Source organism: Pieris napi, chromosome 20, assembly GCF_905475465.1.
Source record: "Pieris napi chromosome 20, ilPieNapi1.2, whole genome shotgun sequence".
NCBI lineage: Eukaryota > Metazoa > Arthropoda > Insecta > Lepidoptera > Pieridae > Pieris > Pieris napi.
The window spans coordinates 10,690,829-10,717,649 of record NC_062253.1 but is presented as its reverse complement, the minus strand read 5'-3'; the positions used below and the strand labels follow the sequence as shown (position 1 = coordinate 10,717,649).

At 33.6% G+C, this 26,821-nt stretch overlaps 1 protein-coding gene and 1 long non-coding RNA gene across 2 annotated transcripts; both read right to left on the bottom strand.

Moving 5' to 3' along the window:
• Nucleotides 1-130: 130 nt before the first annotated feature.
• LOC125059552 (structural maintenance of chromosomes protein 6) lies at nt 131-21,811 on the bottom strand. Its single transcript, XM_047664020.1, has 18 exons — nt 21,390-21,811; nt 21,033-21,191; nt 20,646-20,887; nt 19,995-20,245; nt 19,533-19,730; nt 17,579-17,772; nt 17,072-17,218; nt 16,176-16,303; nt 14,551-14,749; nt 12,486-12,651; nt 11,066-11,285; nt 10,639-10,809; nt 9,740-9,927; nt 4,736-4,904; nt 3,454-3,564; nt 2,450-2,650; nt 505-638; nt 131-288 (listed from the first exon to the last, which is right to left on the bottom strand). Exons 1-18 carry the CDS (start codon nt 21,604-21,606, stop codon nt 267-269), a joined length of 3,117 nt encoding a protein of 1,038 aa, XP_047519976.1. The 5' UTR covers nt 21,607-21,811; the 3' UTR covers nt 131-266.
• LOC125059580 lies at nt 2,180-2,443 on the bottom strand. The gene is made up of 2 exons (XR_007118697.1): nt 2,320-2,443; nt 2,180-2,281 (listed from the first exon to the last, which is right to left on the bottom strand). It is a non-coding gene; the product is annotated as an uncharacterized LOC125059580 (long non-coding RNA).
• Nucleotides 21,812-26,821: the final 5,010 nt, after the last annotated feature.

Sequence of the window (26,821 nt, the reverse complement as noted above, 5' to 3'; positions counted from 1 at the left end):
ACACTCATTGTTCATTCATCTGATTGAACAAGAACTGAACGCATCACTATTACTTTAAATATGGCAACATTATTTTACAAAGTGACATTAGCTACTGTCAGTTGGCTTCGTCTAATTAAAAATACGACTATATATTAAACCAATGTGATACAAATTGAGGTAATTTAAACATACATTACAAAAATATATAAACAAAATTATTATCTATGAGGTATACAATTGTATCAAAAATACGTACTCCAATTGGACGAAGACTAGTTCTCTAGTTAGTCTCTTGGGTTTGCCATCCTGCAACAACATTATTGAATATAATTAATACTTCCTAAAAAGAGATTTTAGCTTTTAGTCTTGAAACTCACACTCAGAAAAATTAAAAAAAGCGTAATAGATCACGTTATCCTGTCAAACAGCACCGATTTTCATGAAACTTTTAATAGTGGAGATTTCGCAACAACAGATGGCGCTATTTACAAGAAGGGTTATAACTCCACTCATAATACTTACACGTGTAAGGTGACGTTTGGTCCAGCCGTCACCGAGGATGCGTCTTGAGGCGTTAGGAATACAAACTGACGATTTTTGTTGATCCGTGCGTGTTCTAATAGCAACTCTATTGTTGTTTTGCGATATATGTCATCCTGAAAAAAAAGATAGGCAAAGTTACTGAACTGATTTAGTGAGAAGTATTACGTAACACATTTTTATTGGAGATTTTTGACCCCAAATATTGTTCCTGTTCAAGGACCACCAATACCACCATTTAAAAAAAATCAAGTGGAATCCATTTGATATTTTTAGAAGAAAAAAATGAAAATCTCTCAGACCGTTCTGAAGGGATAAAAAAAACAAAGTACGCGAAGTTCAAATCGTAACGTTATAAATTACTCGTAGCAATTGTGTTAAAATAATAATAAATCAGTTACTAGTAGTAAACAACATCTTACATTTATCTTGTGCACCTAATGTTAGCTTTTATTATTTATTTAATTAAATTCTAAACATTTTTATGAAACATATTCTTAAGAATGTTGCTACAAGTGCGCATGTGCAATAGTGACTCATTTGACTAGTTCGGTTATTTAGGAATTGTTACGAATTGACTCGTACAACTGCCCGAAGGGGATGGTCGAGTCGGGGTAGGGAATGGATTATAAAAGAGGTTGTACACATGCGCACGGGCAATTTTCCTTTGTTTAAGTTTGAAGTTATACAGTTTACGTAAAATCAGTGAAGTGAATTATAGTGAATCAAGTCATCACTCTCGAGTGTTTAATTTCCTACCCTAAGAACTAGATCAACTAGCCCTTACACTAATAATAGCATAATTATAGGTCTACCAGGATCTGATGGCAAAAAGGGAAAAAAGAAATTGACGCTAGCAATACTGGGGAAATTGGAGTAAAACGTTTTGATACTTTTATTTTCCTTATAGCGGCTGATTCTGTGTGTGATACATGCAAAATATATAAAAATTTATCCAATGAACAAGGATAATTTTTGAAAATGTGGCGAATGTGGGGTTTGAAATTTAGATGAAAACTCCAATTACTCTGTTCATGAGTTTATTAATTAATTAAGAACGTGAAAATGGTACTATACTACAAATACTGCACATCCATAAATAAGTCTTCAACGCAGTTTTTATGATAAACCTTTCCTCCTGCATCTCAATTAACCGATCTTGTTCTATGAACTGATTTTCAATTTTTATTACATGTTCACAAGATTTTCGCTATTCATCGATCCCTATTTGAGAGAAAGAAACAGTGTAAAACTCATTTATCTTGTTTCTGATCAATTCTAAATCAAAACTATCCCAGTATATTTGTAGTATAAGAAACCCCTGAAATAAACCAGAGTTTAGTATAAGTACATAATATAATACACACGAAAAATCCCATAAACCAAAGTATCAAGACGTATCATTCCTACTAACCAGTCAATGCTTGCACATGGCTCAATATCGATGATTGTGTATGTTCTGCATCTTGTTGATCAAGTATTCTTTGATAAACATTGAAAACAATATGTCTTGCTTGCGATCGAAGAGGTTTCTTCGACATTTTCATCACTTTTTAAAGGAAATTTGAAGCCAAACCAAAAACAATTCCTCGAAATTTCAGTTGACAGATGAAATTTTTTTATTGCAATATGAAAATCGCTAATTTAAAAAAAAAAATTTTGCCATCAGATTCTGGTAGACCTATATATCGCAAAAAGTTTTTAGTCTGTGTCACGTCATCGTTGTGTCATTAAATTGCCATCTTGCCACGTAGTTAACCTGATACCCGTTATATTCCGCGAGACCCGCCTTTGAACTATAGATGCGCGACAGTTGCGCCTCGGTGACGTCACAAAAGTGGGCGGAGGAAGACGCGCGGGTGAAATCATAAATTTTGCAAGCTTTAGGTGCTTTCTTACGTACGCTAATGAATCAAATTATACATACCATAAAAACATCGAACTCGTCCATAATATAAAAAGGCAGCTCCACACAATCCCACAGAGCGAGCATAAACGCCACAGTGGCGTATGATCGTTCGCCACCCGACAGCGATGCGGTAGATGTTGCGTGTTGCTTTTCACTTTGCTGTACACTCTTGCATTCCATGTATAGTCTACCCGAAGCCAAGTCGATGGTCATTTTGCCCTACGATAGATATAATTGAATATATTATGTAGTTTTTAAGTTGTTCTTCAATGCAGAAAGAGATTCTTTCCAATGTTACCGCCTAAGATTATGAAGATGGATGATTTAAAGTAAGATCCAGAGTCGAGACCTGAGTGAACTCATATCAAAATTCGATACATTTATGGAATCTTACCACTTATTTATAAGTGACTCACCATTCATTACTTATGTCTAGTGCGTGGCCATTTAAATAATATTAAAACCATTGACATATTTATGTTATTATTATTATTACTTAAGATGTCATGTGGAACATGGTGTAATGGTTGCAGCTCCTTACAAACGTTGTGTAAAAATAAAATGGCGATTAAAAAGAGTGGCGGAGAGTTTATTGCCAGTTCTTCTCTTTCGTTCTACGCCCTTGATTTGAGAACTGGCACTAAATGTGAAGTTAGAAGCATTTCATATACATTTCTTTTTTTAACGTTCATAAGTGTACATTGTGTTACCTATATGATAAAATAATTTTTTACTTTACTATAGATTTTTGATCACAAAGTAATTTGATTAAAATATGAGTCTCTTTTAGGATGTAGGCCGCCATTTAACTAATATAACGATAGCTTCGTTTGTTGAACTGGTCAATTCATAGTCACAGACAAAGTCTTCCAAACCTTATTTCTAAGTCAAACGCCAAAGGGAAGATAGAAATCATAAAATGCTAATAAAGTAAGACAATATCCATGGCTATCTAACCATTACCGCACCCAACGTCTTTTAACTTTAATAAGAGATATTGAAATATGTATAAGAATTCTTACCGAGTAATTCCGTAATGAGAGTATGACTTGAAAGTGGTACTGCACTCGGCGAGCGATGTACGTTTGCACTTTGTGACAAAACTCCAAATGTTTATTCGAAGTTGTCTTTATCTGTTTCATGAAAAGTAAATTATTAAAATCTACGGATTATAATTGAAACCTTACTTTGAACTAATCGTAATAACATACCAGTCAGGCCTTTGTGAATTTGGTATGAAAACATACTGATATAATAAATAGGCGCTTACTCAAATCGTTTATGTAATTATAGGACCCTTACGCCCGGAGCACTTAGGCCAAAGACATTTCGGAGCCAATTTTTTACTGCATCGATAAAAACCAATGCGTCATCAAAAATATTAATAAAAACTTGTGGCACTCGGGGACTGCCGCGGTAAAGCTATTGCATAAAATTTATTTTCAACTTATGCAATTATAATTATTTATTTATACAGTATTTTTTTTATTTTGATATTAATTCAAGTTTTTTCTTTGATAAATTAATTCAATCTACCACTCTACCAGACTCAGACTAACTCGCCTATATAGTCTGTCTCACTCTAACGCGCACCGGCTGCACCGATCTCGTCAGAGAGATGTGAATACGCAGTATGCGTTCTATCCCGCTCTAACGCGTAAAGTTTTTTCGTTACGGAATTTCTGGGTTCGGTCTCCACGCTCGAGGCCCACGATACAAGCTATAAGCTTAAAATAAGTAAGCTAACTTTGAAAAACAAAACCCAAAATGCATAACATAATATACATATAATATTTCAAAACTTTAGAAATAGTACATTAAGTATTCATAACCTTTCCATAAATTAAGATGCGGGCAATTTAATATAAATATAAATAAAAAACCTTTAATTTAATTAAAATAATAGTCAAAAATTGAAAATGGAAGATGGAAAAAACAAGTCAAATCAAGGACCAAACGGCAAACGGCGCAAAAGACCCCAAATGCGATGAGAGGACGTCCTTTCCAAAACTTCTGGCCCATACATCTCCAAGTCCAAATGGCTTGTATAAAGGAAAAAGGGCATTCCTTAAAGAATTAAAATAATTATAATTAGGCCTACACCTATTAAAATTGTTACCTATAATTAAATATATCTTATATGAATAATAAGTACCAAAAATTTGTATTTATTTGTTTCTATATTCATATAATTAATTTTAGTAGGAAATTTAAACTAATAACGTTGCTTCGGTGGAGAAATCGTGTTCCACTGTCGCGTAAATTTATGTATTTTATTTCATAATAAATAAAATAAAACCTTACATCTTGTATCAACGCATGCAGCCTCTGCAATGCATCTTGCGTACGTTTATAACTCCGTCCCACTTGTAAAAACTTCTCCGCAACTTGCGCCCGATCCATACCAGACGACGAGAGTGAACTTAGCTTCATTTGAATCTCCTTTAAATCGCTTGTTACTACTGCCCGCTCCCTATTTATTACAATAAAAATTTAGGCCTACAAAGAGAATCCATAAACTATACATCTTAATCTTAATATATATAAATCTCGTGTCACAATGTTTGTCCTCAATGGACTCCTAAACTACCGAACCGATATCAATCAAATTTGCACACCGTGTGTAGTTTGATCCAACTTAAAAGATAGGGTAGTTTAAATCTCAAATTATAGTCGCAATTTTAATTTATTGCAAAATATTTGTTTATTATTTGATACAATTCTAACAGATGGCGCTGTGTTAAAATTATCAACGTTTCACATAAGCTGTCATCTGCCTTTCACATAAGTTCTCTTACCGTTTCCCTTGAATAGTTTACTACTATGTAATATAACAAAAACCTTAGCCACAGCAACGCTTGGCCGGTCTGCTAGTATAATATATAAATTACGTGACACGTTGTTTGTCCGCTATGGACTCCTAAACTACTTAACCGATTTCAATCAAATTTGCACACCGTGTACAGTTTAATCTAACTTAAAAGATAGGATACCTAACATCTTAATTTATACCCGCAATGTTATTTTATTGCAAATTATTTGACAGTTACAATTCTAACAGATGCGCTGTGTTGATTGTACCAACGTTTCACATAAGCTACAATTTAGTGGCATAACCACCAAAAAGCATGGTGGTCTCCAAGACTGGTGTTCTCCTACCATTTCCCGTGAATAGTTTACTACTACGTACGAGTAATATAACAAAAAACTTAGCCACAGCAACGCTTGGCCGGTCTGCTAGTTGAAATATATATATTGTTATTGAATAGTTTGTCCTGTCCATACAAATGTAACATTGTAAATAAACAACACAAAACATCCATACTTAAGTACCTTTATGTTTAAAATAATAGAGATTTTAAGTGACGGCAACGACTCGGCCTTGCCACAAGATTTCTGTATGCTTCCAAGATATTTTTCCTAGAAATTATACTTTTGGCGCGTTAGGGAAAAAAATATGAGAGTACATTTTTACGATGCGCGCGCACACCGTCACAAAAAACCAGCACCCTGAATATCTGTTCAAACGTCGGGCCGCTAGTTGGCGCTAGCGACATATTATATTGTTAGCGGACTAACGCCATCTTGTAGCAGAAACCTATATAAAGCGTGGCAACACCGGCGTTGACTCACTTTTATTTCGAGACTTCGTGCGGAACGGACTTGTTACTAACCTAACCTCAGTAGATTTTAAAAGTCTAAAGTACCTACACGTTCTAATCTTTTGTGTTTACTAATAATATCGTTTCGATTGGAAGTGACCATTATGGACAAGAAACATGCAATTCGAAGAAGGAAACGTCCCTCTAAAGTGCTTGAAGAAAATTATTACGCCAAAGAAGTATAACTTCTAATGCGTGTACATAAGTATACACACGTTTTTTTTATAATCATATTATAAGCCTTCTACGCTTGACACGCTAAGTTTTGGATTTTAGATGTTCTGGTTTCATCATTCCTTCACCAGAAGCGCTGTTGTTTTTAAATGAAGCGTAAGCATTATAATATATAGTACTCAGAAATTATTACTTAAGGATTATGCTGAAATTTATTATCAGACCAATTAATTTTCTAGTAAAGGCCTCCAACCTAACTAACATATACTGTGTTCGTACAAGAATATTCTCAGACGTATATATATAAACCGTGTTTTACAATATATAAGCCTTAAGGACTCAATTGCCAGCGAAACAATAATTATTTCAATAAAAATAATTAAACAGAATTAACAGACTCCTTTTCTTCCCTTTTGATAGACGCTGCTAAAAAATCTAATTTTGTATATGAAATTCATAAATGTATAAGTTTCAAACAGAATAAATTATTATCATTGAATTGAATAAATCTATCGATTATCTGGTTGATAAAAGGGCCTGGGACTAGTGCTAGACAGGCTACCTCTAATTAATTTGGGATATTTGTTTTAAAATAAGTGTTGTTTGATGATTTACTGTTTTAAAAGAGTACCGAGAGTTTTATACGCCGGCTTTTTCTCTCGGCCTACACCCTCTGTCTTCTTTGCCGATGAGTGATGCCTACCGATTCAAATTTATGACGTAGAATAAGTGATACCTGTATCTTATATTCCATAATAAACATTTTTTTTAGAAGTATCCAGTATGTCCGTATAAACGCGATAAACTCGAAAATTACCAAACAGATTTTTGTTTATGGTTTTCACTAATTGCTATTACACTTCATTATTTCACTGTTACCAATACACAGAGTGATTTCTGAGGCAGCTAATTATGGTTTTAATTAAATTTAAATAAAACTATTATTATTATAGTTGAAAGTCTCAAAAATACAAGAAATCGACAGCGTGATTAATATAGTTTTAATTTTGTTTTAACAAGTTATTTTTAAAAAGCCTCATAATTAGGTAATAAGTTAGCAACCAGTATATAAGTTAGTTATTTAAATATGTTCGACCTCCTGGTGGACAGAAAAACTGTGTCTAATTTGTGTTTCCACCACACCAACTTATTTTCTATTTAAGATCATGTATATAATAAATAAATTTAAAATTATTCATAAGTCATTATAGAACCTAATAGTTCCAGACAGTATTAAGGTCGATTTACATCAAACGAGCGAATGCTCATTCTATCCCCACTACAACAAATTCTTCTAGTGTAAACAGGCGTAGAGCATTCTTTCGTTGTTCTTAGTGCGTTCGCAAAGATTCTATAGAATATTCTAAGAATGCTCGTTCGCTTGATGTAAACGGCGCAAGAGCGCGCGAACAGTTGCTTAGAGCGTTCTAGCGTGTTCGGACGTGCTCGCGCCACTGAGCGGTCTTTTCAAAGCGTTCTTGTGTTCTAGCTCTAGCTCTATGTTCGTTTGATGTAAATCGATACCTCTAGTTTTCGTTTACACTAACAGATTACGAAAGAATGCTCTTGTTCTAGCTCTAGCTCTATGTTCGTTTGATGTAAATCGATACCTCTAGTTTTCGTTTACACTAACAGATTACGAAAGAATGCTCTTGTTCTAGCTCTAGCTCTATGTTCGTTTGATGTAAATCGATACCTCTAGTTTTCGTTTACACTAACAGATTACGAAAGAATGCTCTTGTTCTAGCTCTAGCTCTATGTTCGTTTGATGTAAATCGATACCTCTAGTTTTCGTTTACACTAACAGATTACGAAAGAATGCTCTTGTTCTAGCTCTAGCTCTATGTTCGTTTGATGTAAATCGATACCTCTAGTTTTCGTTTACACTAACAGATTACGAAAGAATGCTCTTGTTCTAGCTCTAGCTCTATGTTCGTTTGATGTAAATCGATACCTCTAGTTTTCGTTTACACTAACAGATTACGAAAGAATGCTCTTGTTCTAGCTCTAGCTCTATGTTCGTTTGATGTAAATCGATACCTCTAGTTTTCGTTTACACTAACAGATTACGAAAGAATGCTCTTGTTCTAGCTCTAGCTCTATGTTCGTTTGATGTAAATCGATACCTCTAGTTTTCGTTTACACTAACAGATTACGAAAGAATGCTCTTGTTCTAGCTCTAGCTCTATGTTCGTTTGATGTAAATCGATACCTCTAGTTTTCGTTTACACTAACAGATTACGAAAGAATGCTCTTGTTCTAGCTCTAGCTCTATGTTCGTTTGATGTAAATCGATACCTCTAGTTTTCGTTTACACTAACAGATTACGAAAGAATGCTCTTGTTCTAGCTCTAGCTCTATGTTCGTTTGATGTAAATCGATACCTCTAGTTTTCGTTTACACTAACAGATTACGAAAGAATGCTCTTGTTCTAGCTCTAGCTCTATGTTCGTTTGATGTAAATCGATACCTCTAGTTTTCGTTTACACTAACAGATTACGAAAGAATGCTCTTGTTCTAGCTCTAGCTCTATGTTCGTTTGATGTAAATCGATACCTCTAGTTTTCGTTTACACTAACAGATTACGAAAGAATGCTCTTGTTCTAGCTCTAGCTCTATGTTCGTTTGATGTAAATCGATACCTCTAGTTTTCGTTTACACTAACAGATTACGAAAGAATGCTCTTGTTCTAGCTCTAGCTCTATGTTCGTTTGATGTAAATCGATACCTCTAGTTTTCGTTTACACTAACAGATTACGAAAGAATGCTCTTGTTCTAGCTCTAGCTCTATGTTCGTTTGATGTAAATCGATACCTCTAGTTTTCGTTTACACTAACAGATTACGAAAGAATGCTCTTGTTCTAGCTCTAGCTCTATGTTCGTTTGATGTAAATCGATACCTCTAGTTTTCGTTTACACTAACAGATTACGAAAGAATGCTCTTGTTCTAGCTCTAGCTCTATGTTCGTTTGATGTAAATCGATACCTCTAGTTTTCGTTTACACTAACAGATTACGAAAGAATGCTCTTGTTCTAGCTCTAGCTCTATGTTCGTTTGATGTAAATCGATACCTCTAGTTTTCGTTTACACTAACAGATTACGAAAGAATGCTCTTGTTCTAGCTCTAGCTCTATGTTCGTTTGATGTAAATCGATACCTCTAGTTTTCGTTTACACTAACAGATTACGAAAGAATGCTCTTGTTCTAGCTCTAGCTCTATGTTCGTTTGATGTAAATCGATACCTCTAGTTTTCGTTTACACTAACAGATTACGAAAGAATGCTCTTGTTCTAGCTCTAGCTCTATGTTCGTTTGATGTAAATCGGCCTTTAGACGAAGACATATTATTGAAAAGCGTGGGACGTAATCGACGATTCGGCTTATCTGTGGCCCTTTTGTGTCAAGTGACGTATAACGTACATATTTTTTAAACTGTCAAATAGCCTATTATTATTAGGATTGTTGTCTAACCTGGGATTCTCAACTCTTGGACACAACGTAAGAGCCTCTTGCACTTTCTTATCAACAACTCCTCTCTTCTCTTCTAAAATGGCTTCCTCTTGCTGCAACCTCTTTTGGCCCTCATCTAATCTCCGTTCGCATCTCTGCCTCTTTAACACACCTCCCTCCAGGTTGATCTGCTCTTGCTCAAGTTCATCCTAAAAACCATTTAGAAAAGTAGACCAATGTGCACAACATTGGCAAATTCAGATTATAAAAACATTATAAATTGACTATTCAATATAATATAACGGTTCCAGGTTCGATTACAAGAAATAATCGTCCCGGTGTGAAAGGTAGAAAACGATACGGACAAATAATAATCATGTTTGCTAGTTTCTGGCTACTCATTCTAGTTCTTCGACCCAGTACAAATTTATATTTCTATTTTTACATTAAATTTTTATTTTTTTTGATAACAAAGGTTGCCTTTGATAAAGAGATCGCTTATAAGTGAGGCTCATCCACTAAGTCATTCAATTTATTAACATGTTTTACGTTTATATGTAGTGTTACGCACGTAGGTAATAGATAAAAATGCCATGAAGGTTATTAAGAAGCGATAAGTAAGACAATTTCAATAGCGAAATCGTATAAATCATTAAAAAATCAGTATTTGTTGTATTAGACATAGACATAATATTTATTACTAACGAAATACACACAGAAACACACAAATAATAACAATAAAATTTTTTTTTTTTTTTTTTAAGAATAAGGTAAGTACATTTATTATAATATATTATTATATATAGTAGAAAAACAATAATAATATCAATCTCAGTTTATAATTTCTTCTTTCTCTTAAAAATACCTGAGGGTGCTAGCTACTAGGCTAATACTGCTTATTTTATTAAATTTTAACTCACTCTGAGATTCCGACATTGAACAGCTACTTTGTCTCTCTTTTTCCGAAGACTTCTTATCTTCTCTTCAATGTCATTTACACGTTCTTTTAACTCTTGTTCTTGTCCACTATGGCTTTTCACTTGTTCACTCAATGAATGCACTTTTTCTTTGCAGATTTTCAGTTCATCAACCTGAATTTTAAATTGTTATAAACCCACTGCTATGCTATTTAGCTATTGTCTATGTCAAAGATATTTGTAATTATAAATTATATTTTAAAGCTTAAAATTTTTATGATTTTCAGTTTAATAAAAATAATTTTAAGTTATCAGTCAATTGTTCTGTAGAATTTTAATTTTGTTAAATAAACAATTTTTGCTCCATATCACAACACGGAGACTTCATCGGCTGACATAATGTTATTTTGAGTAAACGAATAAAACTAACCAAAACAGCGTGGTGCGGTGCCTGTTGCTGATTAAGCGCTGCAACCGCTTGACGCGCTTCCTCCTCCTTTTTTCTCAAATCAACAAGTAACGCTTGTAGCGCTTGCGCCGCTTTTCGCTCAATGTCACGCGCCCGCGACGCTTCTTCGTTTAACTCTTTAGCGTCTGCTTCGTATGAACGTAATGTTTGCTCTGCTTCTTTTATGTTAGCTTGTAATTGTCTACAAAAATTAATATCATACAATAAAAGTCAACCAATCTTGTTTATTTAGTACCTTTAGTCCAGAAGTCGATTTCGAGGGAAAAAAAGGTTCCGAAATGCACGAACCTATACACCAACCAGATTATATTAAATCTTTCTTACTTTGTGTAGATGTATTTTACAATGCTCTGTGCTAACGATCCACGAAAAATTATAACAATATATCTTAATATATATAAATTACGTGTCAAGTTGTTTGTCCGCTATGGTCTCCTAAACTACCGAACCGATTTCAATCAAATTTGCACACCGTGTTGATCCAACTTAAAAGATAGGATAGCTTACATCTCAATTTATACCCCCAAATATTAATTTATTGCAAAATATTTGTTTTTTTTTGATAGTCACAATTCTAACAGATGGAGCTGTGTTGAAAGTACCAACGTTTCACATATAAGCTACATTTTAATGGCATAACCACCAAAAGCATGGTGGTCCCCATGACTGGTGTTCTCCTACCGTTTCCCTTGAATAGTTTGCTACTTTGTAATATAACAAAAACCTTAGCTACAGCATCGCTTGGCCAGTCTGCTAGTATAATACTATATAAGACAAAAATATATCTAGGACCGATGCAATATATTAACTTTCTTACTAATCAACTTCTACTCATTTTTTCAAGTAACATATGGCAAACGTCGGAATAGATTAAAATTACGCGTTGCAATTTGAAGAAAAAAATCTAATCTTTGACTTAAAATTTCATTTTAGGGACCAATTTTCAACGCGACAAAACAAAAATAAATATTTAAACCCAAAAAAATCCAATCTAAGAATTGAAAATTAATATTTCCCGAAAAGTCTACGCTATGACTATATCGGTAAATATATTATTATCTACTAGCTGATCCGGCAAACGTCGTTTTGCCATGTTTATCATTTATAATATAAAAAAGGGGTTGATCGTAGAGGGGTGAAAATTAGGGGTTGTATGTATTTTTTAATGCTGTATCATAAAAAAATGTATCTAAAAATTAAAACAAAAAAAAATGGGGTGGACTACCCTTAACATTTAGGGGGATGAAAAAAGATGTTGTCCGATTCTCAGTTATACCCAATATGCACACAAAATTTCATGAGAATCGGTGAAGCCGTTTCGGAGGAATTTAACCACAAACACGACACGAGAATTTTATATATTAGATTTAAATGAACTCACGCTTTCCTCTGAGCACTGCTAGTCTGGAGATAAACCGGTTGTCGGTCTGCGCCTCCATAGCAACGGTAGTTAGGCGCCGGCCTATATTCCGTGCTGTCCAATGTCACTATCTTTACACAATTCTCGGGAACGTTCTCGCGAGTGTCGGACAGGCGCATAGCGTCCTCTAAAAAAATAAATATATATCTTTTTTAACTTATTTTTTAAGAAACGACTCTTAGTATTATTTATATATCTAAGGGTCGATTCGACCAAACTTCAATTTATACACGAGTAACTATACCAAGAATAATCTATTCCATGATTTTAATCTCGAGTAAATCCATAGTCGTTTGTCCACGTAATCGATAGTACAATTGTGCTAGGAATAACAATACGCGAATAGCAAGAGAATGGTGAACGAAAATAAAACTCGGCAAATAAATGTTGTTCTACAACGGGACAGTGTAAGAGCATACATCATGTCAACTCGATTTTGCCGTATTATAGTGTGAAAAAGTAGCTTTTAACAGGTGTCAAACGACAACAAAAAGTTTTTATTTCTTGTTTGTTTGAGGCTTTCGTCTAAAAAGGAACTTCTGTTGAGCCCAGTTGAATTTCATTCTAATATTATAGAAAATAAAAAAGCTAAAAACAAATAACTAAATAATAAATTGTTTAAACGTTTCATTATACAATGCTAGACTATTAATTTAGTGCGTTGCGTTGACTTGAAATTAAAACACAGAATACATATTTGTGAAATGACAGAAATCAGCTGATTGGACTGACTGACGCCATTAAATTATTCTAGGAATAGCTGTTATTCTGTGCGAAACGGCGGTATAGTAGCAATTCCCAAATAAGCCCACTATTCTTAGAATTTGTAGTTGGTAAAACGTAAAATTGATTTACTCTCGATTAACTGACGATTTATTCTAAGATTAAGATTTACTCTTGTTTGGTCGAATCGACCCTTAAGGTGCCTGACACACGCCATCGACTTTTTGGGTCCAAAGCATTTCGGTTTCCTCAAATTGTTTTCTTTAAATGCGCATATAAAGTCGAAAGTATACACCTGGATCCGAACCTCAGAGATGAGATTTTCACTCTCGAGGCCACTAGACCAACAGTGCCCGCCTGTTCCGGTACCGGAAATGTCGATTTGTAATTTTAAGGAAAAAGTTTAAAAAAGTTTAAAAAAATTAATAATTGCACAGCGCGTAAAAGGGCCTATCAATATAATTTACTTACGTATTAGTACGAGATCCGGCTGCAGGTTTAGTGCGCTCATCTGTTATTTTCTAAAAACCAAATTTTTATGTATATTTATAATAATTAGGAGAATGTATATCTACTAGTGCCTATCAAAATTTGGCCGCTAGTATTTTTAATGAAATTATTTTGAATAGATTTTTGGGAAAACATTTCATTCACTTGTTATTTATATAAAATATCGTCTACGTCACGGCAATTTACATAAAGATTTTAAAAAATCACGGGTGCCGTTGATCCCCTCAAAATTTGGTTTTCAGCTAATAACAGATGAGCGCACTAAACCTGCAGCCGGATCTTAGACCGTATATATACGTTTGATGTACACGTGTATTAATAAAATAAAAAGTGTGTGTGTACAAAGTACACATGTCAGAAGTGAAACTTCAGTGGCAAACTAATCTTGAAGTGTTGTTCATATTTATACAAATCTAAAAGTTTAGATTTCCGATACTTAGAGGGACGGAAAAAGGAAGATATGTTAGGAATTTAATGAATTTAATTGTCATTAAAATATTAAGTGTCGAATAATAAATAATAAATAATGTGACGGTAAATTTTTTCCAACGCCGATAAAGAAGTTTGACTTCAAAAAGGAACATGGCGCGTAACCGAAAAACGTGACGCGTAACGAAAAAATGTTACACTAAATTTTTTTCCAACCCCGATAAAGAAGTTTCACTTCAAAAAATTACACGCGTACAACGGACAAGAAGAATTAACTCCGTCTCTTCAAACCATATCCGTGCTCCTAATCACACCTTGCAGCTAATTACAAAAATGTAATCAAGGTGAATCTAGTTATATTTACCATGATCGGGCACCAGCAATATTTTCTCCAGACTTTTATTGTCAATAAGATAATTGGCAACAACTGGATCCTTTACGTCCAATGCGTCCAGGGCCGAAGTAAAGCTGCCCGCGCGAACGGAACGTCTGCTCACATTGTGCACTTGGCTCAGGAATTTGCTACAGGTTACACCCGGCTTCGCTTCCCTTCCGTAACGTATCTGAGAGCATTAATAATATTTTTAATTATAATGGTTATATATAAATAATAATAAAATAAAAATCTAAGCGCACGACCAACCAGGCTCCAATAAACCACTCCTTATATGGAATTTGTATTCGTTTTTACAACAAACTCCCAAGCGAAATTAAATAATGATCACTGAATAAATTCTCATTAAACGTAAATTAATCAATGAAGCACACGCTTGCAAAATATTGTTACATATTCTCAACGAGCGCCTGAAAACCTATCCCTCTAAGGAGATCGCTCCGGAACAGCCGGTTTTGTCAAGGGGAACAAATTCTCATTTTACGCCAGATCATATAGAAGTCAAGAGAATTTAATAAGCCCGTGATTATTTGCTTTGTTGATTTCTCAAAAGCATTCGACTCTGTGAGATGACCGGTGTTAAGTAGATTTTTCCACTACTTAGAGAACTTTTCAGCAGGCTGAAATGTGATTTCTGAGAGTTTCAGTTCGTTTCAGCAGAGGGTCAATCGGTCATATTAGAAAATAGTTATGTACAGAATGTTACCGTAGTTTTCAGGAGGCTGAAACATTTATTCAGGCACTTTTAGAACAAGTGTAGACGGGTGGTAAACATTCCAGGAAACCCGTTTTCAGGCCTGGTTATACCCTTTTGTTGAAGGAATATTCTAGACCGAATTTTCTAGGTGTGGGACAAGGACGGTATAATACGTCGAGACGAAAGAGAGGGAAGATTGGAACCTTCTAGAAGCTAGACCGAGCACTCTAGAACGCCGTACGACAAGGATGGAGCAGTGTGCGAAAGAGATAGCGAGTACGCACTTTCTAGAATTGTGCGATGCGTGTAAACAAATTCCTCGTAGATTTAATTGAAAACAAACCCTTGAAGGGACCTACGGCGTTTTCTATCCGATCCCCTAGCTCGTAACAATATTATGAGTTGCCTTTATTTCTCATTGGAGTTTGATAAATCTTAATGTCAAACAAATCGAAGTAAATAATATAAATATAGTTGGCGCTCTGTGAATCGGGCAACCCACGCTTTTTCACAATAAAACCAGTATTTTTTGTTCATTACCATTTTCAGCCTAAATTAGGGATTATTTCTCACTTTTTAGTTTGATGTGCGTTAAAAGCGTGTTTTATAGTTTTTTTAAACTATATTTATTTTCCACTTTTTAGTCCTAGCAGCAATACGTGTTAACTCAATTTAATCGTATTGCTTTGTGGACTTAAAAAAAATTTCATTGTTTTTTTCGAGATAAACCTATGAAATTATTATATTGTCGCTGATTCTTTATAAGTGTACAAAGTTTGAATTAAATCTGTCCGTTTAAAGTGGGTCAACATCGAGTCCGAAGGAGTCGGTTACATACATACATACATTACACAGGTGAAGCTAATATAAAGCGTGTAAAAATTAACGAAAAAATTACCTTTCTCATGATTTCAAACAACTTCCTGGAGTCCTCTGGCGTGTTGACGCAAAACGTTTTAAGAGACCCTTTGATTATGTGCTCTAAGGCCCCACCCCATTTCTTATCTTTTACTTTTAAATATATACCTGCAAATGTCATGATACTTTTCATATTGAGAATCATCAACCCCTTGCTTAAATTCTAACATAACATTTCTTACTGGACAAAATCAAATTGGTTGCTGATTTTTTGCTTTAACATTTTTTTTTTTTAATTTACACAAAATGTAATGTAATCAGCATTTTATCTCACACACTGTTTTATTGTGTTTTTTTATATTATTCTTATTACTCTTTAATGTGTTCTACGGTTTCGATATTTGTAAATATGTGAGGATGTATAGTAACTTTTTTAGTATAGTAGTTTTATTCTTAGAGTACATTGTCTTCACATATTATTCAATTATTTAACTAATGTAAACAAAATATTGTAAACCTATTTTAAAAGAGTAAGTGTGGAGTTTCTTGCCCATTCTTCTCCACACGAAACTACCTTTTGGAAGGGGCAACTAGAATCTTCTTTATATTTTGTTTGACATTCAAAAGTGCCATTTTAGGTGGTCTAATTGAAATAAATGATTTGACTTTGACTAACATATGTCATAAATGTATGCCTGCATTATAAACAATACTTAATATTGAAATTTTTATATTTACTTCTTTTAATTTACAAAACTGATATTTAAGGTTATATATTTTATCATAATTTAATTCGAAGTTGATCTGTTTATGTTCTACCTGAGTTCATTTAATATTATTAAGTAAATGTCACGGAGTAGGAATTATCGTTTAGTAGTTAACATTAGTAAAAAGACTACGAAATTTTGTGGAAATATATATATTTCCGTCTCTTACCAACGGGCCCGCGCGGTGGAGCACTAAACTCTCCCCTCGCGACGGCGGCCTTAACCAGTTGACACAATTCCACCATATTCCCCCCGTACACCGCTAATGAGTCATCCCCTCGAGATTCTAGTTCACGGAGTTGTTGCTTCAGTTGAACTACACATGAAATCAAAGAAGGTCGTTTAGGCTCAAGGCAAATGCCGCAAGCATGATGCGACGTTCCACGCAAAAAACAGTACATATGACTCAAAACGTATTGAATTTGACTTTGAATTTTGATTCTAAGGAAGCCCTTTATGGCCATTTTGTTGTATATTTTTTCAATTTCTTATGAATTTAGGCAACTAGTTTTTTTTTTTTTTTTTTTTAATATAAATGGACAATCAAATCATAATTAATACTAATTTAAAAAATTTATTCAAAATATAATCGTATTCCGTTATATCCACAGCTTTAAGATAGTTACCATGGTTACTAAGTTTTTACATCTAATAAGTATTCCCACAGTATCCTTACCAAGTCGACTCCTCTGCGCCCTTACACGTTCATCCGCTCGGTCGGCTTTGGGCTGCGCATGCGCTGCGCTGCTCCTTGACTGCAAAGTATCGTTCTTCTGGGTCTCATAACGCGCTCGCGCCGCCGTTTCTGCAGATTGACACTTGTCTGCCCTTGCCTCTAGTTCTATGCGTTGGGAGGCACAACTGCCGGATCTGTGGAGATCCAGCCTTAATTTTTTTTTTTTATTTAAATCCTTATCTTTTATATTTTTTGTTTTTGAATTTTAAACTTAAGAAGTTTTAAAAGTTAATTTAAGTTCAAAGCCTATTTCAAAATTATATATAGTTTATACTCTTCATTGTTAATTTAGAAGTTCATTAATGATAATGGAAGTTACCATTTTAATGGATTGATTCAGAAAATGAATAATATTAAACTATAATTCTATCTCTCGTATAGTTAACTGGTTTGCTTAATAGCAATAAGTTATTTACATTAAAGAATAAAACAAAATGTATTAGATTTACAACTACTAGCGTAAAGCGAGATATTGGTAACCTGAAAATTAAGGACAGTGAACTAAACTTTGTTGACAAAACTGTTTTTCTAGGCATAACAATAGATAGTAAACTCCAATGGGGCCCACACATAGAGACTCTTTCGAATAGGCTGTGCTCTGCAGCATATGCAGTAAAGAAAATCCGACAGTTTACTGATGAGGACACGGCTAAAATTGTGTATCATAGCTACTTTCATAGCGTTATGTCGTACGGCATTTTACTGTGGGGTGCTGCTGCAGAGGTTCAATCCATATTTGTGCTGCAGAAGCGGGCTGTTCGGGGTATTTGTTGTGTTTCTCCGAGGGAGTCGGTACGGAATAAGTTTAAGGAATTAAATATTATGACACTATCTGGTCAATATATTCTTGAAGCCTTGTTGTATGTCCAAAAAAATATAAACGATTTTAAAACAAATGGTGACTTTCACCAGTATAATACGCGAAATAGAACTAATTTGAGTATACGACCAACCAGGCTCCAAAAGATAAACCACTCCTTATATGGAAATTGTATTCGTTTTTACAACAAACTCCCAAGCGAAATTAGAGAATTATCACTAAATAAATTCAAAGCCCTCGTTAAACGAAAATTAATCAACAAAGCTTTTTATAAATTTGAGGACTACTTAAATGATCCTAATCCTTGGGATTGAATTGCTCCAGTTCAAACAATTTGTATGACAATACTTGGCGATTAAAAAGAGTGGCGGAAAGTTTCTTGCCAGTTCTTCTTACCCGCTCTACGCCCTTGACTTGCGAACTGGTAGTAAATGTAAATTTACGATTAATTTAACTTGACGATTCAAAAGTGTACTTGGTTACCTACTTGAATAAAGATAGTTTGAGTTTGAGTATATATATTTTTTAATAATATCTAGAAATTAAAAAGTTATGGGATCAAAGTTGAAGCTTGAAAGAATAATTTAGTTATATACAGCGTTATACGTGATCTACGCGCGTATTCGTGTACGTAAAAATGTCTTACGCCAAATTAGGATAGGTCTAATGACGTTCCATTCTAACATTATATTAATAATAATAAACACTTTATTTATATCACAAGACGGTAAAAATAAACTAGACAGTTGAAGTAAATGGGCGATCTCACTGAAGTTTCTTTAATATATTATATACTATATAACTTATTTCTCTATAATTTATGGATGGTATAAATAAGCCACAGTTTTATATATGTCACCGTAAAATTGTAAGCACCGTTAGATTGTAGTAATCTATCTCGCGAGATTGTGAACCTCAACGTACTGCTTACAATTTAACGTATTATTATTCGGTAGATTGTAATCTATCGAAGTGAAACCGTCGAAAATTTTACGGTGACATATACATTGCATTGTATTAACAGAACCAAAAATCTCTATACATTTTTAGGAGTGATATAAAAAAACAGCTTACTCTATATTGTGTATCTCCCGCTCGAGGTCATCGAACTTTCTCTTTTCACGAGCTAACAGTTCATTTAGTTTATGCCCTGTATGTTGAGCACTCCGTTGTGAGCTCTGTTCTGTACGAAAGTTATTCTCCAACTCCTGTAACTCTTGTTCAAGAGTTAATTTCTTCTGAGTGCACTCTTCTAGAGTTTGTTTTAATGAACTGAAATTAAATAAGTATAACAGTAATATTATACATACAGGCATGTAGGTAAAAATATATATTTTTTTTAACTAAAGAAACTAAACCATGAATAAAAGTTTAAGGGCCTGTTCTATATCATAAACAGTACCATAAAACTAAGCACAAAAATATTTTGTACAACATATGGTTAAGTTTAACTTAGAAACTTAATTTATATTATGTTTTAAATGAGCAGTTGTAGTCAGTGAGAGATAGCTGGTGTTGAGATTTAAATAAACTTACTCAATTGCAGAGGTTTTTGTTCCATAACTTTGCTCCATATTTTTGAGGTCATCCATCAATTTCTGCACCATAAGTCTTTGCTCTTCACAATGTGTGTGTATATTGTTCACCTCGTGTTCAGATTCTGCTATCTCACTCCAGTAGTACTCATCTTGTAGAGCCTTCTTCCTAGCTTCAATCTCATCCCGGAACTGCATTTGATCATGTATGTTTTTCCACTTCTGATACTCCTTTTTAAGCTCTTGTACCGCCTGGGATCAATAACTTTTCAGGTGATTATTGAGTATTGAAATTATAATAAGGTATATAATAAAACAAATATAATGCAGAGGAAAGAATATAGTCTATAATATAATGTTAAGTAAATCTAGTATGTACAGCCTGAAATTTTATGCTCTGTGTACCGATATGGTGTACTAAAAATCTTGTATCTAATCAATATAAACTCATCTATGACCTTATGCCCGACTTGTAAAAATTATATGGATGTCATTTTGACTTACCACTATTAAACTGAATGAATAAAGGATGAATCTTGATTAAAAATAGTAAGCCCCCTAGTATACAGAAAACTGAAGTTACAGATAGAAGCAAAGAATAAAAAATAGAGATAATAATAATATATTAATACCTAAATTCAGTAAAAGTTACCTCATTTTTTCTATTCCAAATACCAACAGCTTTGGTACAATTCTCAAGGGCATGTTTATAATTTTTTTCAGTCTGTTCTAAGTTTGTAGCTTGTCTAAATAACTCATATTTTTTCTTAGCATCACAGGTGTGAAATGTACGAACTGTATCCTGATTTAACACAGAAATTGGATTGTCCACTTGTATGTCATATGCTAAGATAATTGTTTTTACTTCGTCAAACTTTGTTGAAATCACCTCCCCTAAAAAGTACTCAATTAAACCACATAATAAATAGATCCTTAAAATATAGACCTCACATAATACCTCAGATAAATATTTAAATCTTTAACAAACATTGAAATAATAAGAGAATCTCAGTTCTTATTAAATAAATCTCATATATACCTGAAGCAGATTTCACTTTATAACTGGACCCGCCAGAAGCATTAAGTGTTCTCACAATTGTAATGAAGTCTCCATAAATATCATGTTTAAAAGCTCTTGGGCTACTATTCCTGAGTTTTATTTCAACTGTTGCCGAGTTTGTCCCTTTCTTGATAAATGCTGAAATAAAAATAAAAAAACTAAGAACCTCGAGAAACTGAAATGTAACACAATGAAAATTATTAAATATGTATTGGCTAAAGTAATCCAAGGCATAATTGTAAAATAATAAATAGTATATGAAACCAAAATCTTGATATTCTTTTGGTCTCTAGAACTAGGTAAATTGAATATTTTCACGATGCGATGAGTACTTACAATGAAGATTGCTTCCTCTGTCTGTGGCAGAAGCCCTAGCTCCCAAACCGACCACCAAAGCCGTTAATATTGCACTTTTTCCACTCCCATTACGTCCAACGATAAAGTTTACGTTAGGGTTAAATTTAATTTCTAAATTATCATGGCAGAAAAAATTTCGAACATGAATACTGTGAATTGATCCATCAATTTCTTCTTCGACATTTTCAGTTTCCATAATTATCACAAATTATTACTAAGCACAGTTAACAATAATAATATCATTAAAATAATAAACAAATTGCAACTGGCACTCTAACTTTGCAACCTGTAAATAGATATTTATTAATCTGATATAAATTATAATATAACGTTTTCAAAGTACCGTGCGATCAACTTTGAACTTTCATTGCTCGGGGGTTTTTCCCACAAAATCCACAAATGTCAATTTGAATTCTAAATTCGTATGAATGGAGAAGAAAACTGCCAAACTCTGCCCCTAGTAGCGCTGGTATCGCTTGACCCATACAAATGTAAACAAACGTCAAATCCCTACTTTATTATTATAAAACAAGGTAAAACCTTTTTTTCTCCAAAAATACCTCGCTGCGCAGCAATCGGTTGTTATAATAATGGCAATCACAGTTTGGGTTGGGTGTGAAAATAATGCGTTCGAATCTTATGATACTGATTATGCAGGAGTCTCGGGGACCTTGATTGGAACACCTCCAAGTAATTTTAGCTGCCGGAAATGCGTCAAAGTATTTTTAAAAAAAAATAAAGTTTTGTGAAATGTATTGAAATTTGTAAACAATCCACCATTATCTACTTTTCTATTGGTTATAAGAGATGTGTCATTCTCGGTAAATTAATCGGATCGATTATTTTCTCATTTCTTAATTTTATAGTTGAACCTAATTTAATCATTACTTGTCAAATGTACATACATTACATTAACTTCATGTTTCAATTAGTGTATGGTTCCGAAAATTTTTAAATTATTCAAAAAGTACCCAAAACCGAATCAGAGCACCCCACTATCCACGTGGTCTTGTCTACCTTACCCCTAGAGTGTATATAAATAATCGGAGGCGCGGAGGAAGAGGAGCCCCCACCCGCTGTAACAAAGCACAGGCATTATGAAAGCTGTAGCGGCTGAGGCTGGTCGCCAAAGGCGACCAAAAAGCCGAGGTTGCGGAGGCTTGAATAAAATGCCTGTGCTTTGGTACGCAAGGGTGGAGGGGCTGCATTTCCCGTAGCGCCGGAGCTGTCCAAAAAAACAAATATTATTTAGATCGGTTAGGTTAGGTTAGTATATGAATATTTGGTCGCCGACCAAGAAGCCGAGTTGCCGAGGGCTGAATAAACAATTATTATTTAGATAAATAGGTGAGATTTTTAATTTTTTTTTTGTTTCCGGCGCGCAAAATTTGTGAGGGGTGATTACTACACCCCTCCCCCCCCTCTTCACCACCCCCGCAACCCCAAATTTGGGCGCATCGTTTTCGAATCGTTACCGATTTATGTAAGCAATTACATCATAAGAGTGATAATATATGGAACAGAAATACCCATATCAAAACCAAAAAACCCTACAGCGCAACAAGCCAACAAGCAACATTTAGTAGCTAAAAACACCATAACACTATAAAATTATTGGTGGGTGCACCTTGTGGCGTTCGTTCAGTTTGTCTTGTATCATTTTGTTCAGATGGATATACAGGATCTACCAGTGACCGCCAAATAACTGAAAGAAGTTCCCTTTCAGCTGTTAGTGATGAAAAAGATGCAATAATGGCTGACCGTGGATTCAATTGTGTTATGCTATGTAATTTTAAAGAAGGAATTGTAAAATAAAAGTCTAAAGTAATCAGTGAGTTTTATTTTTTCTAAGTAATTCTTATAAATATATTTATGTTTAAAGAACTTTATTTCTCATTACAAAAATTATTTTTTTATTTACATGAGAAATTTAATATTAAGTATATACGAACGAGATACATCATACACGTCGTCATCAGCTAACCCAATTTTAGTCTAATGGACCCATTCTGATGTGTGTCTTTAATGCCCTTTTGAACTGATCAAACACGCTAATGTTACGAACCTTAGACGGCAACCGATTAAACAATTGCACACCCTCATACCTAATAGATCTCTTTAAATAATTTGTGCGCGGCTTTGGCAAGATAAGCAAACTCGCTCGACGAGTATTGCGTGTAGTGGTGTATTTGATTTTATTAAATGATAAGTTACTATGTAGAGAGTTATTTAAATTTTTTTTAATAAGGATACAGGTACTATAAACATATAGTTGTTTAATCGTCATAATTTTAGTTTCTTGGTAGATTTTATTAGTAGGTGTTAAAAAATTGTATCTGAATAGTGCTTTTATTAATTTATTTTGTAGTGTTTGTATTGTAGAAATTTTGTTTTTGCATGCTGTACCCCATATTTCAATTAGGTATATGAAATGTGGCTTGACTAAACAATTATAGATCAAATGACGTACAGATTGCGGAATGCATTTAGATATTGACCAAAATCTGCCTATAAGTGATTTTAGTTTGGTAATTATGTGTGATATATGAAAGTTCCATTTTAAATTTGTATCCATTCTAAGACCCAGATATTTCTCCCATTTTTTGTTATTGATTTCAACGTCTTGAACTTTAAGCGGTTGAAAGATAGGAATGAGTTTATTTGTTGCCTTGAATATTACATAAGATGTTTTAGAAATATTAATTGTTAGAAGATTTTGTTGAAACCAAGAAGATAGAACATTTAGGTCTGATTGAGCTTGAGCAACCAAAGTCTGGATATTTGAACCAAAGTAAAATAAGCAGGTGTCATCAGCGTAGAGAGTGATTCGGCCGTGTAAACCGAGTTCGTGAATGTTGTTAATATATTATATTAAAAATAACAATGGACCTAATATAGATCCTTGTGGGACGCCGCATGTTATTGGTATTTCTGAACTTTGAGCATTACCTATTTTTACTATCTGGGTTCTGTTTGATAGATAAGATTTGAATAATTTTAGTGCACAATCTTTTATTCCTATGCATTCTAATTTTTTAAGCAATAAGTTGTGGCTTACGGTGTCAAACGCTTTTTTCAGATCAATAAAGACACCCAGCGCCATTTTCTTAGAGTCAATATTTTGTTTTATGTCGCTAACGAGATCGGCTGTGGCTGATAAAGTGCTGCTTTTTGATCTAAAACCATATTGGCGTTTAAAAATGAAATTGTTAGTTTGCAAGTAAGTGTCAAGTCGTGAGTAAATAATCTTTTCTAATATTTTTGATATTGTAGGTAGAATAGATATTGGTCTGTAATTGCCGGGTTCGGTTTTGGGGCCAGATTTATGGATAGGAGCAACTCTGGCCTTTTTAAGAGAATCCGGAAATTCACCTTTATGCAGCAGCTTATTAAAGCAGATCGAGAGATATTCAGAAATATGATCAATTACACATTTTATTGTTTTATTATTGATCCCATCTATTCCAGTACTACAATTCGTGTTTAGTGTTTTTATTATATTAGTGATTTCAAGTGTTGTGCATGGATTAAAGTTAGATAGTTCAGAGTTAAGACTTTGAGGAAGTGCTAGTGTAAAATTAATGTGAAATTGTGTTGGTATTTCATTGGCTAGTTTTAGCCCTATGGTAGAAAAGTATGTATTAAAAGCAGCACAAATATCAGTTGTTTGAGTTAACTCTTTAGTGTCTATAATAAGTTTGGAAGGTGTGCAATCTTTATTTAGCTTGTTACTAGCCAATTTATTTATTAGACTCCACATTTTTTTCGGGTTTTTAGCGTGTTTAATAAATTCATTGGAGAAGTAATTATCTTTAGTTTCCCTTATTTTCCTTTTGACCGTATCTCTTGTAGTAGTATATTGTGCTTGAACAACTATATTTGTAGGATCTTTTTTCAGTTCAGCCCATAATTGGTTTCTAAAGTGAATTGCACTAATGACTTCTCCACTTATTTACTAAGTAGGGCCTTTTTAAAATATTCCACATAAAATTTGTTCAATACTTTTAACATAATATGATTGATAAAATTCTTCATCCCTATCCGCATAAAATTTTTTTAATGAATTTTGAAAAATATCCAATATGATTACTTCGTGACAAGATCTTTCTTCCTTTTAAATAACCGGGTCTTCAACTCTACTTTTAATTATGGAACAGTCCATGTCGAATACCTTATTCAGTAGTTTTCACTTGTAAACACCTTATACGATTCACTAAATCGTACCTAAGATTTACGTAAAAATTGCTGAAAACTGACAGCGTATTGTTATGGGTCAAGCGATGATAGCGACATCTGCAATTATAGGTCTACCAGGATCTGATGGCAAAAAGGGAAAAAAGAAATTGACGCTAGCAATACTGGGGAAATTGGAGTAAAACGTTTTGATACTTTATTTTCCTTATAGCGGCTGATTGTGTGTGATACATGCAAAATATATAAAAATTTATCCAATGATAATTTTTGAAAATGTGGCGAATGTGGGGTTTGAAATTTAGATGAAAACTCCAATTACTCTGTTCATGAGTTTATTAATTAATTAAGAACTTGAAAATGGTTCCAAATACTGCACATCCATAAAAAGGTCTTTAACGCTGTATTTATAATAAATCTTTCTTCTGAATCTTAATTAACCGATCTTGTTCTATGAACTGATTTTCAATTTTTATTACATGTTCACAAGATTTTCGCTATTCATCGATCCGTATTTGAGAGAAAGAAACAGTGCAAAACTCATTTATCTTGTTTCTGATCAATTCTAAATCAAAACTATCCAAGTTTATTTGTAGTATAAGAAACCCCTAAAATAAACCAAAGTTTAGTATAAGTACATAATATAATACACACGAAAAATCCCATAAACCAAAGTATCAAGACGTGTCATTCCTACTAACCAGTCAACGCTTGCACATGGCTCAATATCGATGATTGTGTATGTTCTGCATCTTTCAATGTTTGATAAACATTGAAAACAATATGTCTTGCTTGCGATCGAAGAGGTTTCTTCGACATTTTCATCACTTTTTAAAGGAAATTTGTAGCCAAACCAAAAACAATTCCTCGAAATTTCAGTTCACAGATGAAATTTTTCTTTTATTGCCATATGAAAATCGCTAATTTTTAAAAAAAATTTTTGCCATCAGATTCTGGTAGACCTATAGCTTTGCGTTTTCTCCTCCATTGTCAGCTATAGTTAATAGTAGTGGTTGTCAGTTCCATAAATATTATCAATTTATCTTGTGTTTACGTTGCTAAATAACCAATATTCATTTTTAATAAAAATAAAACGAAGTGTAAATAAATAAAAACAAATAAATGACCAATATTTGCTGTAAAAACTTATAATCAATTAACGTTCTCAAATTTTTTTTTCATGGCAATAGTTTTAAAGTAAAAATTCTCGATATTATTGT

Bases quoted from the DNA above. Each gene is read 5' to 3' on its own strand.
- LOC125059552 (XM_047664020.1), bottom strand. From the start codon at position 21,606: ATGGAAACTGAAAATGTCGAAGAAGAAATTGATGGATCAATTCACAGT. The intron at 12,652-14,550 runs GTAAATATAACT...TTATTTTTTTAG, and splicing joins ATTGCTGGTGCCCGATCATG to AGGACGCTATGCGCCTGTCC. The intron at 10,810-11,065 runs GTTAGTTTTATT...TTTAAAATTCAG, and splicing joins CACCGCACCACGCTGTTTTG to GTTGATGAACTGAAAATCTG.